Genomic DNA, 13743 nt, shown 5'->3' on the forward strand with positions numbered 1-13743 from the left:
GTTTAAGTTTACGTGTTAATTGTCCACCACAAATGTGGGTTAAATTTTCCATCTGAATTTTAAACCGGTTCCTGTTAACCGAGTGGAGCTGAAATTTCGAGGTGAATATTCGCACGCGTTTGGTGTTGAGGACAAAACTAGTATACTGAATATATAACTCGGTACCAAGTTTGGTCAAAGGTGCCAAAAAAATAAAACCTTGTTTTAAACATTTATATTTTAAATTCGATTCAACATAAAATAAAAAAATATAAAAATAACTATAATTTTATTTATGAGTGATATATCTAAATATAAGGTTTAAAGTAAAAATAACTGTATGATTAAAATTTATTTTTATTTAAAAAAAAACCTTCGCATTTTGCTTCTGTATACCACAGATTATATTATATAAACCAATAAAAGCACAGTTCAAAATTGATTATATATTGACATTGACAATCGATGTCCTAGAATTTTTTAATAAACTCCCCGTTTCGAAAAAACTGAAATAACATTATTTAATGAATTCGGAAGCAATAAAATAATTCAAGATAGAATGTTAATTGAAACGGACTACATTTTCAATAAAATATATTGAAAAGTAAATTAAAAATGTGTAATATTATAAGATTAGAAAGTCTTACCGAATTAAAACAATCATCCCACTACCAACGCAGTGGTTTTTAGTCTAATCTAATAATCACAATTTCAAAGTGGGTAAAAAAATAGCTTCACTAAAACACTTGCGAATCTCCGTAGATTTGTGAGCACCTAAGTTTTGCTACATTTTCTTAATAATATTATTTAGTATATAGGTTGAAGTATAGTAGATTATACGTATGTCTATTATAACTTTCAAACAGGAGGGCAGGAGGTCAATTCTTATAACAAATTGTCATTTTATCGTAAACGTAATCCTAGCTATGTAACCAATGATCATGTTGTTGCTCCGTCGAAATTGATCGGGAAGGTATCGTACCCATTATAAATTAACTCCCAATTACGATTCAACTGAGGTGGCGTTTTGTGACGTTATAAATTAGTACAATTTGTCCCTCAGTTTAACAAGACTGTTGTCACATCATCAAAGCGGGTAAATAATAGCTTTACTAAAACAAACGCAGGTTTGCCTAATTAATTTACATATGTATGTGCTATGTGCACAAGATATCTCTTTAGTCGTATGTTGTCCGAGTTTTTTATTTATTTATATTTGTTTATATATTTGACGCAATATAGCAAATATTGCGTCAAATATATAAGTCCAGTCTTGTTAAATTTCAATGTATAATTTAATAGGAATATTTATGATATGTGTAAACATTACGTAGATAATAATGAATTTTCGTATACTATTTGCGATTTTTTTGTGACGATAGTTTGACATCAAAATACACCTGATCATATTTGAAATTGTTTTTGCTTGATAGACGACAAAGATGATTGGTTAAAGTCGATTAAGGATTCGTTCCTTAAAGTGAAAATTTCGCAAAATGTTTTCTTATTGAGTCTTAGTAGTCGGAAGATATATTTGTAAGAAGTAATTGCACCAATAATTGACTAAGCTGTTTTTAGTTTTCTTCGCGTATAAAAGTTCTCTATTATAAGGTTATAATTACGTAGTATTACATGCATCTCATCATATTTCAGGAATTGCCATGGATTTGGCGCCACCTAAGGATAAATGGAACTTGATCTTCTTCACGTTGATGCTCCATGGCCTGGGGACCCTGACAGCATGGAACATGTTCATAACGGCGAAGGACTATTTCGTCAACTACAAGCTGGTGAACGCACCGAATTTAGCAGATGACTTCATGCCGTACGTCGGATGGGCGAGTCAAGTGCCTAATCTTCTTTTTAGCTGGTTCAACATATTTGTTAAAATCGGGTAAGTTGACTTTTACCGTTTTTGGAGATTGCTTTTGGTGGAATGGAAGGGGAAGGGCTAACTGAAAGTAGACAAGTTCTTATATGAAATGTTACTAATCGTTATCATTTATTAATTTTATTAGTAAAATGTGAGCTTACAAAAAATACTAAATTACCTTAAAATGTTTTAATTCAACTGAAGAAGAACTATCGGCGAGAACTGCATGCGTTCGCTGATACATCACAATCAGCTTATGCAGCGGTATATTTCATCTTAACTGAGTTTGGTGACAGCTCCACGGTAGCATGCGAAAGCGATCCCGTGGCGCTCCTCGTTAAGACGGAAAAGGTACCGCTGGTTTTTTAGTGGGTATTCCGATGTTCGGGGCGCACTCGCCGCCTTGGACACTGGCGAGCCCCACATACCCCCCCCCCCACTACTGTTCCCGTGGGGGAAACGCGTAATGCGTTTTTCCAGCGTTAAAAAAAAAGGTTAGTGACAGCTAAACGTCCACCAACAGAAAGACAAAATTTCTCAAAACATATTATTATAAGAAAAGTCGCGATATTTGGATCATCCTTAGGAAATGGGTCGTTATCAAAGATAGTTCAAAAAGGCGATTCGCGGTGCTTCCGTCGCTGAATTTTTCAAGTGCTAAATTTATTTTCGTAATTTATCTTCTGCAATGTGGGATATAGGTTTTCCACGTGGAAAAGAAAACATCACGAGAAAACCTATAAGTATTAAAAAAACTCAGAGATAATATGAAAACAACAATAAGAGAACGGGGTGTTTGATAAGCTTACTTTATATTAAGCGATATTAACTTCAATTTTGTTTTCAATCAATCAAAGTTTAAAAAAAAACAAATGTTACCCTAATCCATTTAAATTCACAGACATTTTGAAATCAAAGACAGGCTTCAATTTTATTTATATAGAGATGACTAAAATAGTGGACAAATAAGATTACGTGAGTTTAAAGTTGTAATAATTTGTATAGATTTTGAACCGATTTTTATGAAATACAGACTAAACCTTGGAATACTCCTTATAATAATTCAGTTATTTGCATTTGTATTTTATGTTCTGAAGATTATCTCATACAAACAGATAGATAAACAAAAATAAAAAAAAGTTTTTACTTTAGAAAATCGCAAATAATCGAAATCACAGACAGACAATTAAATTTTTTTATTTGTACAGAAATATAAATTATCCCACTATCCAACGCAGTGGTTTTTAGTAAAAATCTAATAATCACAATTTCAAAGTGGGTAAAAAAATAGCTCCACTAAAACACTTGCGAATCTCCGTAGATTTGTGAGCACCTAAGTTTTGCTACAATTCTTTAATATTAAGTATGCACGTTAAAGCAATGTATATTACTATGTACATTACTATATATGTATATATGTATCTTTATTATAACTTACGGTATTTATTTGGGCTTTTGCTTATGTTTTTTTCTTTCTTATTGTTAAGGTCGGACCTTCTACTTTGATCTACCTAATATCACATTTTATCATTTATTTGGAATGTAGATTCTACCGATAAGATTCGGCAAGAAACTCACAGCATTACGTACAAACGTTGTTTAGAGGATAATAATTTAAATGATGCTGTCTCCTTCTTTCGATTGTCAAATCAATAACACAGACAGAAAGAGAGAAATCAGTGTTTAACTAAACAGTGGCGAAGCAAATTTATAAGCAAGCCGTCAGTAGTTATTAGTTTTCGTAATGTTTCATCAAGGAAGTAGAATACGTCTTCGTATTTTAACTAAATATAAATTCAAAATTTTAAAAATACTCGCTCTGTGCATGCTTAATTTCTGTATAGAGCATCTTGCTTTGGTATTCATTTTTTAATCTATGCCTAATTTTTACGTTCAACGACTTTCCGTAACGACCACAAGATAAGGATTTGTCGGCTGTGTTTTAAAACGGCATGTATATAAAGCATCCTTTTAATTTTAACAAAACATATAACATGTAAAACGATCAAATGAGTTATATTATAAAAGTACTATTTTTGGCCACCTAATGAAAAGTTAATAAAAAATAAAAAATAAAAATAATTAAAAATTACTGGTGGTAGGGCTTTGTGCAAGCTCGTCTGGGTAGGTACCACCCACTCATCAGATATTCTACCGCAAAACAGCAATACTTGATATTGTTGTGTTCCGGTTTGAAGGGTGAGTGAGCCAGTGTAATTACAGGCACAAGGGACATAAAATCTTAGTTCCCAAGGTTGGTGGCGCATTGGCTATAAGCGATGGTTGACATTTCTTACAATGCCAATGTCTAAGGGCGTTTGGTGACCACTTACCATCAGGTGGCCCATATGCTCGTCCACCTTCCTATTCTATAAAAAAAAAGAAGTGCAATCAGCGTCAGTAAACCACGGAATCACTTACATTGGTAGTAGGGCTTTGTGCAAGTTCGTCTAGGTAGGTACCACCTACTCATCATATATTCTACCGCAAAACAGTAGTCCCGAGGTTGGTGGCGCATTGGCGTTGTAAGCGAAGGTTAATCTTTCTTACAATGCCAATGTCTATGGGCGTCGGTGACCCTTTGACCCTTTACCATCAGGTGGCCCATATGCTCCGTAACAGCCTGTGAATGTCCCACTGCTGGGCTAAAGGCCTCCTCTCCTCTTTTTGAGGAGAAGGTTTGGAGCTTATTCCACCACGCTGCTCCAATGCGGGTTGGTGGAAAACACATGTGGCAGAATTTCAGTGAAATTAGACACATGCAGGTTTCCTCACGATGTTTTCCTTCACCGTAAAGCACGAGATGAATTATAATCACAAATTAAGCACATGAAAATTCAGTGGTGCTTGCCCGGGTTTGAACCCACGATCATCGGTTAAGATTCACGCGTTCTTACCACTGGGCCATCTCATGCCCATATGCTCATCCTCTACCTATATTGTAAAAAAATAATTCTAAGATGTCCTTTGTACGTATGATTACACTGGCTTTCTCCTCATTCAAACTGGAACTCAGAGAATAAAGTATTGGTACCAGACATTAGAAAGATGAGCGAGTGAACCAAACGGTTCCACCCAAAGCCCGCCACCCGTTCCCCATACGGATTCATAACAAGTTTGTTTGTCTAAATTGTGTAGAGTTTACTATACTGATTTGAAATATGACTTGTAATTAAACCCATGATGTAAGAATAATATGTTAGTTTGTATCAACAAAATATAAAGATTTAGAGCTAGTGATCGAATAATTATTGAATATATCAGGTGTTGAAGAATCTATATAATTTATGTACATACATAGATGTATTTATGAAGGTATGTTTTGTTTGTTCACAGAGGCAATTTGACGACGAGGATCGTTTGGTCACTATGTATAGAAGTGCTTATATTCGTGGCTACGGTTGTTCTCGCTATGGTCGACAGCTCACAGTGGCCTGTAGTATTCTTTTGGCTCACTATGATATCCGTTTTCTTCTTGAATGGTGAGTTTATTGTATTATTGTTTATTTGAATTTATTTTATATATAACAACATTCCCACTATCCAACGCAGTGTTATCATCAATATGTTGCTTATCACTATATAAAAGTGGGTATAATAACGCTCTACTAAAACACACGCATATTTTATTGATAAATTTGTGTGCACCTAAGTTTTGCAACATTTACAAATGAATAAATGATTTTTGGTAATTGTTTAAGTCACATAGATAGTCATGCCGATTGCATGCCTTGTCTTCTTTTTTAAAATGTTAAATCAATAATAACAGAAAGAGATGAATCAGCGTTTAACTAATCAGTCACTAAGCAACGTTTATAAAGAAGGTCGAATTTATTTAATTATTTCAAGCGACCATATCTATACTATACTAAATGTTTGATAAAATATTTAATTTTTTTTTACCATATTTTACATTTGTCAAAGATGATTATCTAAAATCAGATTATAAAGACCGCAGGTCCCGAGATTCTGGTTTCAAATGTCATGTCGAGACATTAAAAGGCTGTAGGAATTCTCCTTTTATGAACTCTGGCTCGGAAAACACGTAAAACCTGAACACTCCGGTCAATGCATTTGTGCGTGAGAGAGTTCAAACGCTAACGGTTGCCATGGCCGGAATGGGTCAGAAGGACATCATCATAATATCTTGGAGAGGTCTGAAAGACGTTTGTTTAATTTCAGGTTTCAACGCTATATTCCAGAACTCAGTGTATGGAGTGGCAGCTCGTCTCCCGCCGCAGTACACGGGTGCTGTCGTCCTCGGCTCCAATATCTGCGGTACCCTCGTTGTATTCATCAACTGGGCCTCAGATGTATTTACAAAGAGCTACAGGACATCAGCAATATATTATTTTATTGCGGGCATGTTCGTTCTACTAATCTGCTTTGATACATACTTCGCTTTGCCGTTGAACGTAAGTAATGTTTTTTTTATATAATTTTATATAATTTTCTTTGCAAACTATGCCCACTTCCAACGCAATGGTCTCATACGATTATGTTGCCATATTTTATTAACAGTGGGTAAAATAATGCTTTACTAAAACACATGCATGTTTGATCAATAAACTTGTGTGCACCTAAGTATTGCTACATTTAATATATTTTTTTCGTTTAGAATTTTATTTTTTAATTAAATGAAATTAGTATTGTATGTTAAGATTTTTACAAGTAAGAAAACAGCTCGCTATCATTTGTTAGCAACATCGTTCTCTTACAGTTATTTTTTTAATTTCAGAGATTTTTCCGCTATCATGAAACATTGCAAGAACGAACGCTACGTGTGAACCCGGCACTGGCCGCTACGAATCAGAACACGAGCCCTTCGACCCAACGCACACCTTATGGTCTCATCCTACAACAGTCTATCGTTCAACTTTACAATATATTTATTGTATTCTTTGTAACGCTTGCTGTGTTCCCGGCAGTTCATTCGGGTAATTACGATCACTTTACTCATAAGCATTTGTTTATGTTTTAGCATATTCCATTATTATATAAAGGAAAATAAGGTTTTAATCTTTGTAAGGAACAAAGATTATAAATGATATGTCCCACTACCCAACGCAGTGTGGTCACCAATATGGTGATTATCACTATTTAAAAGTGGGTATAATAATGCTCTACTAAAACACACGCATATTTCATTAGTAAATTTGTGTGCACCTAAGTTTTGCTACATGTTAAATTAAATACAAGATTTATACATTATAACCGCGGTATATACTTTTTTTTTAATTATAAATTTGTTAGTATTACTAAGGCTGTTGCTATTGAGTTTGTGCTAGGAGTATAATATATATATTATTATTAAAATTAATATCACATTGGGAAAAACAGATTGTGCTGCTAGATTGCTTGAATATTACATGATATGTATATAAAATAATAATTTAATGTTTTTATTTTCACATCTTTTCAGACATTCAGCCAGTGACGCCCGGATTTCTTGGAAATAACTTTGTAAGACTCACATGCTTCCTGACGTTCAATTTCACGGCCATGATTGGCAACATAACAGCAAGTTTGTGGCAATTTGTAAGTACCAATATCTTTGTCATTGAGTATCGTGGATCAACTAAATATTATTTGAACAGTATAATTTAAATTATACATAATGTCCCACTACCCAACGCAGTGTTATCATCAATATGTTGCTTATCACTATATAAAAGTGGGTATAATAACGCTTTATTAAAACACACGCATATTTTATTGATAAATTTGTGTGCACCTAAATTTTGCAACACTTACAAAAGAATAAATAATAAATTGTAGTTAAGTAAAAGAGAGAGAGGTCGAGATGGTCCAGTGGTAAGAACGCCTGAATCTTAACCGATGAATGTGGGTTCAAGCCCGGGCAAGCACCTTTGAATTTTCATGAGCTTAATTTCTGTTTATGATTCATCTCGTGCTTTTCGGTGAAGGAAAACATCGTGAGGAAACCTGCATGTGTCTAATTTCATTGAAATTCTACCACTTGTGTATTCCACCAACCCGCATTGGAGCAGTGTGGTGGAATAAGCTCTAAATCTTCTCCTCAAAAAGGGAGAGGAGGCCTTCGCCCAGCAGTGGGACATTTACAGGCTCTTACTGTTACAGTGTTAGTAACTTTAATTTTAATCAAGATCTAATTGATATTTATTACTCTAATTTTACAGCCAAGTCCTCGTTGGTTGGCCCTTTTCACAAGTCTTCGCCTGTTCTTCATCCCCCTTTTCCTGCTGTGTAACTACCACCCAAGAGGCAGACTACGAACATTACCAATTTTAATTGACAATGACTGGGTTTATTGGGCAATGGCTGTTCTACTCGGATGGAGCTCTGGTCATGGCAGTTCTCTTGGCATGATGTATGTTAGTGGGTGAGTACAGACCTTCCAATGTTTTAAAGCAGTAGTTTTTGTTGTCCGTACAATATATATGTCGAAGTGGTGGCCTCTAGACTATTTTTATATATAAAGCATGACGTCAGTATGGCTGACGTCATGTTCACCACTCTCACTCATATGAAACTAATAATTTACACGTGTTTTAAATCTCAATCAGTAAAACAAACTATAGCATGTAAATTAACAGTTTTAATCAAAACCACACTTATTTATTTATGCTAAATAAAACAGTACACAAGTATTTACAATATGAAAATGATAAAGAAGAAATAAAGCTAATTTCATAAGTTTTTCTTATAATAACACAAATCGTAAATAATAGAAAACAGAAAGTAATACGTAACTTATTCACAGCGCGTCCGCCTCGGTGAGCCGCTCGTTCCGTTCCCTCTCGCAACCAGCCTTACTCTAATCTGGCATCCGCTCTTTTTTACCGACGCGGACTGTTTTACCTGAGAGCTACCCACCTAGCGCCGCTAGCGTATATAGATAGGACTTATAATAATTTGGCAACTCTCAAGTACTAATTTAACAAATTAATAAGTAGTTATTTCTAAAATCGTCTTATAATATTTACTAATTATTTAAATTATAAAGTTACCGTTATTCTAATATTAGACACTTCTTATTTACCACTCCTAGATGGCGTTTGAGCGCCATCTACGATTAGATGACAGAATTACAAATAAATAGTCAACTCGATTAATAATATAAATCATTGTTATAACCATGTGTTGATTTTTATAATTGTCTAAAAATATGAAATGATTTTAGAACTGTACTAAAGTTAAATATGAAAACTAATATTAAACTATTAACATTTATGACGATTCACGCATACACAACTCACAAAATCATCAAGCACATAGTTATGTGTTTATTATCAACTAGATAATTACATACATTACAATAATAATGATTGCACAATTATTAAAGCTTAAATAACTATGTTTTAAATTGTTTTAATTATAGCAAGCGCGACATAAAATCATGTTTGCGCCGATATATACAATAACAAGGGTAAATAGTTAATTGCTATTATTATTCCTACATAGTCGACGGGCTGGTTGGCGTGATTGGTAGATACTTGCCTTTCACGACGAAGGGTTCGATTTCCACCCAGGACAGACATTTGTGTGCATGAATATGTCTGTTTGTCCTGGGTCTGGGTGTAATTATCTATATAAGTATATAATAATCTATATATAAAGGAAAAGTAGTATATGTAGTATCAGTTGTCTGGTTTCCATAGTACAAGCTCTGCTTAGTTTGGGATCTGATATCCGTGTGTGAATAATGTCCCAGGATTTATAAAAAAAAAAATAGTTTTGTTAATCAAAACATGTGCACTGGTAGTCTTATGTATAAAAATGATTGCATACTGTTTGTTATATATATATATGTGTGTACTGTTGTTGCTTCAGGCTATAGTAATATAAAAAATTAATATTTTTGCATATTTAATTATATGTTTAGATAATTGCTTACAAAAAAAAATGAGGTATTGTAATATATATATACATATGTCAGGAATTGGCTAGTTTTCATATGGAAATATCTTTATCACTCGTCTTAAAATAAAAATAATATATGATTTTGTAATTTTTTTTTACTTTGGAATTACGATTTGGAATTTTTATTAAATAACGTGAAGAAAAAGTAATTGATAATTTAGAAAAACGCTATTTATCTTCAAGTTAAGTAGTTAATAATAATTTGGTATGTCTTTTAAAATTAGTGTTTTTTTATATAAAATAAATATAATGAAACATTTGTTACAGTACTGTGGCCCCGGAGCATGCATCAACAGCTGGCATGATAGGAGGAGCCACACTAGTAACGGGCATCGTAGTTGGTATTTCATTCTCAATATTCTGCCCGGATATTGTATCTCTCGCCGTTTGGTCGAATATGTAGCGATTACTTGCGTACATTGGGACGTTTTGGAACGTTCTAGTACGTGTTGGGAAGTGATTAACTCTTGGAGTTCAGTGTGGTATTAAAGTGTCGTGTTGTGATAAGTTATACCCCGCCTTTGCCACGCCTTAGTGACATCTCAATATGATAAGTATAAATGTTCCTTAATCACAAAGTGTTACTTTGTATGAGAGACATTTGTCTTTTGCGATTTATGAAATATTCTATAACGTAACATTGAATAGTACGATTTTAAATTATCACATAAGGTAATAAAAACTAGATCATATACAGTTCATATTTAATTCAGAATATTTAAAATATATACAATATATAAGCTACTGATTTCATATAGTTGACGTGTCTTATACATATACATAGACAAGATGAGACATTTAACACAACAGTATAACACGGTGATTAACTACATATGATATAACAATGCCTTATTCCATGAATATCTGTCGCTGCAAGGAAATTAATGGAATTGAAAATGTTTGAATACAATTTTATTCATATTGACAATGAAACATATTATTGAAATGTTAATATTTAAAATAGTTATGACAAATTAATATAAAATAAAGAATTTATTAATTAAAATTGTACTTTATATAACATGACATATTATTTTAGTTGTCTATAGCCCTTGTAACTACAGATATTTTGATCCAAACTGCCATAAAAAGTAATTAATTATATTTAATTCATAAACAATTCCTTTTATCAATATAAATTGATATCAACAATAACATATGTTGAAGGCAAAATAAATGAGACCTTAATAGCTGGTAATTAGGTTGGTCTGTGACATAAGCTTTTATATCAGCAGATGATATAATGATTGTTGAAGTTTGAGGCTTAGAGTATATAATTATTGTAAGTAGTACAAATTGTTAAAATTTATATTTAGAAATACGTTTATTATAGTAAATCCGTTCCGATTATGATTTCATATTATCTCTTCAGAACAGGTTACGAAACAAAAAATACAGATACATATAGAAAATTTATTTTTGTGTTTAAAAAACATAACATAAGATTTAAAAAAAAAACAGCGAGTATTTTAAAATGTTTAACTACAGCATCTTTTGGTCCTCCCAATTATTAATATTTTACGTCCCTAAATGTAAGTTTAATATATACAAGATATTAATCCAAAGTGCTTCTATTATTTAAGAATTGTAAGGCTTAGTTATAATAAGACTTTCGACGGCAATGATGTAATTAATCGATTTTTTTTAAATTACTATTATTAAAAGAACTACAGCTCGCTGTAAAATTAAGGTATGATAGTTTTGTTTTTAATAAATATGCACTAAAGTATAATATATTTGTAAGAAATTTGGTAAATATATTATGTAAAATTATTATTATTTTTAATTACTGGCAACACACAACAATACATAGCATTAAAAAAAAATGTTTTTTGTTGATTTGATTTCCAATAAGTGTGTAGAATTATAGCATTTTTTCTTACAGACTGATTTTTGCACTAACACTATTAGATGTATATAAGAAAAATTTATAACATTACTTATAAGTAATATTTAAAGCAATATTTTGTAACCTCAAAATTATTATCTTATTCTTAAAATTAGTTTAAACATAAAATGAAAAAAATGTTTGGTTATTATTACTTGTTTTTATATTATTGAATTATTTTACAGGATTTATAAATTTTTTAACTTTTGTTTTGTGATTTAGCCTTATTGCCTCTACAAAGTTATGAATAACAATTGTGATATATTAAAATAGATCACATTTATGTATTTGAAAGTTAGTTCATGAGCAGAAATTACAAGTAACAGTTACTGCTCATTTGCTGCAACTTCAGAGAGGCAAAGTTAAATTGTTTTTAACAAAATGTTATGTGCTAAGAAATATTTAATAATTAAAGTTTATCGACTTTATCATTTATCATATAGTTAAAAATGCCTTTTCACATAGAAACGCACATTATAATGACCGATTTTATGCAAATAGTCACAAAAGCTCGTTATGATTTTTTTATTAACCAACTAATTAGAATTGTATTTGCTTAGTAAGTTCATGCAAAATAATATACGTATTAAATAAAATTATTTTATTTTGCATGAATTTGAATAAATTTTAACAAGTAGTTAAATGGTATTGAATAAATGTATCATTTTGCGTTTTTGTATAATTAATATGACACATTGTGTATAAAACTAATATTTGATGAAGTAATGTTTGTTGCTGAGAATGGATTATTCCAGAGTGTTCATCATAGAGACCAAATAATCTCTTAAATTATATGAGCAAAGAGTTATTTTTGTTCTACCTACACTAACAGTCGTTAGGTATTATTTATTACACAGTAAAGTTTTTTTTCATTAATTTTTGTTTTATTTTATTTATTTGTTCATGACTCTTATAAGGATTTTAAGTTAGTTATATTTTGATGTATCTATAGAAGGATTAATTAAAGGTAATCTAGTAATTATAATTTTAAATATGTTAATATTTATTAAAATGAACATACATTGTGTTACATTTAATTAATATATAATTTTTAGTTTGGAAACGATTCAAAAATGAACTTATGAGATATACACTACAGTAACAGCCTGTGAATGTCCCACTGCTGGGCTAAGGCCTCCTCTCCCTTTTTAAGGAGAAGGTGGAGCTTATTCCACCACGCTACTCCAATGTGGGTTGGTGGAATGCACATGTGGCAGAATTTCAATAAAATCAGCCACAAGCAAGTATGAGATATATAGAAATTAAAATGATATAATACCGATACGAAGTATTTGTTATAAAGGAAACGATGTAAATTTATCGTTTTTAAAGATACCGCGCAACAGACTTTAAAAAAAAAAGAGGGTTTTCTGCATGTCAGCATTTGTATGTACATATTACACATACATGAACGAATGAGAAATACACTCTGTGTCATGTAACTTTACCGCTTAGTTTCGATTGCTGTAGTCATCATTAAGACAACAAACAATTGCGGCTCACTGAATACGTCAATCAAAAGCCAATCGGTGACTTGTGTTCACTATTATATCACTATATATATTTGTTTATTGAGTATTTGTGGTTTTAGTTGTTTTTTTCCTTGTAGTTAACAGCTAAGCTTGTGGTTTTGTTTCTTTCGAGATTGCGTGTGTTTGTGTGGTGGGTTGTGTGAGAAATGTCTAAGCAGAACACTGATCTACGTCATGTGATATCACGTGCGACACGTCAGTTGAAAAATTATAAGCGGCCTTGGCAAAGTTAATGAAACGATGATTAATCAAGCTTATATAGTCATTACGACATGCAGTTTAACAATATACTTGAGATAAGTCGGATTTCGACTTAGTTACTTCCGACATATTCATCATACTTGAACAACAGAGAAGTTGCAAGGTGTGCGCTCAGACTTTAAAGTATTTTAAGAAGTCTAGGCAATATTTAGAAATTGATTAATTGCTTAATAACACTTTAACATTTTTATATAGGTTGTTTTTTTTTTTAAAGAAACATTTTTATTAAAATTTATCTTACGCAATATTTTTTTTTCGAAAGTAATACTATATACACTACTAAAGTATACAAAACCTGCTTGGCC

The 13743-nt window shown here is 31.9% G+C and overlaps 1 protein-coding gene across 2 annotated transcripts in view; it reads left to right on the forward strand.

Annotated features, from left to right (window-relative positions):
• Window positions 1-12521, forward strand: part of LOC126778169 (equilibrative nucleoside transporter 3) — a 37322-nt gene extending 24801 nt beyond the window's left edge. For both annotated transcript variants that reach the window (XM_050501618.1, XM_050501619.1), the window contains 7 exons: window positions 1633-1873; window positions 5189-5334; window positions 6035-6267; window positions 6591-6789; window positions 7275-7390; window positions 8014-8216; window positions 10025-12521. In XM_050501618.1, coding sequence (XP_050357575.1) covers window positions 1633-1873; window positions 5189-5334; window positions 6035-6267; window positions 6591-6789; window positions 7275-7390; window positions 8014-8216; window positions 10025-10160 — 1274 coding nt within the window. In that variant the 3' untranslated portion in view covers window positions 10161-12521. The remainder of the gene's footprint in view (window positions 1-1632; window positions 1874-5188; window positions 5335-6034; window positions 6268-6590; window positions 6790-7274; window positions 7391-8013; window positions 8217-10024) is intronic.
• Window positions 12522-13743: the final 1222 nt, after the last annotated feature.

The sequence above is a fragment of the Nymphalis io genome, chromosome 25 (genome assembly GCF_905147045.1).
Source record: "Nymphalis io chromosome 25, ilAglIoxx1.1, whole genome shotgun sequence".
In the NCBI taxonomy this organism is placed as follows: domain Eukaryota; kingdom Metazoa; phylum Arthropoda; class Insecta; order Lepidoptera; family Nymphalidae; genus Nymphalis; species Nymphalis io.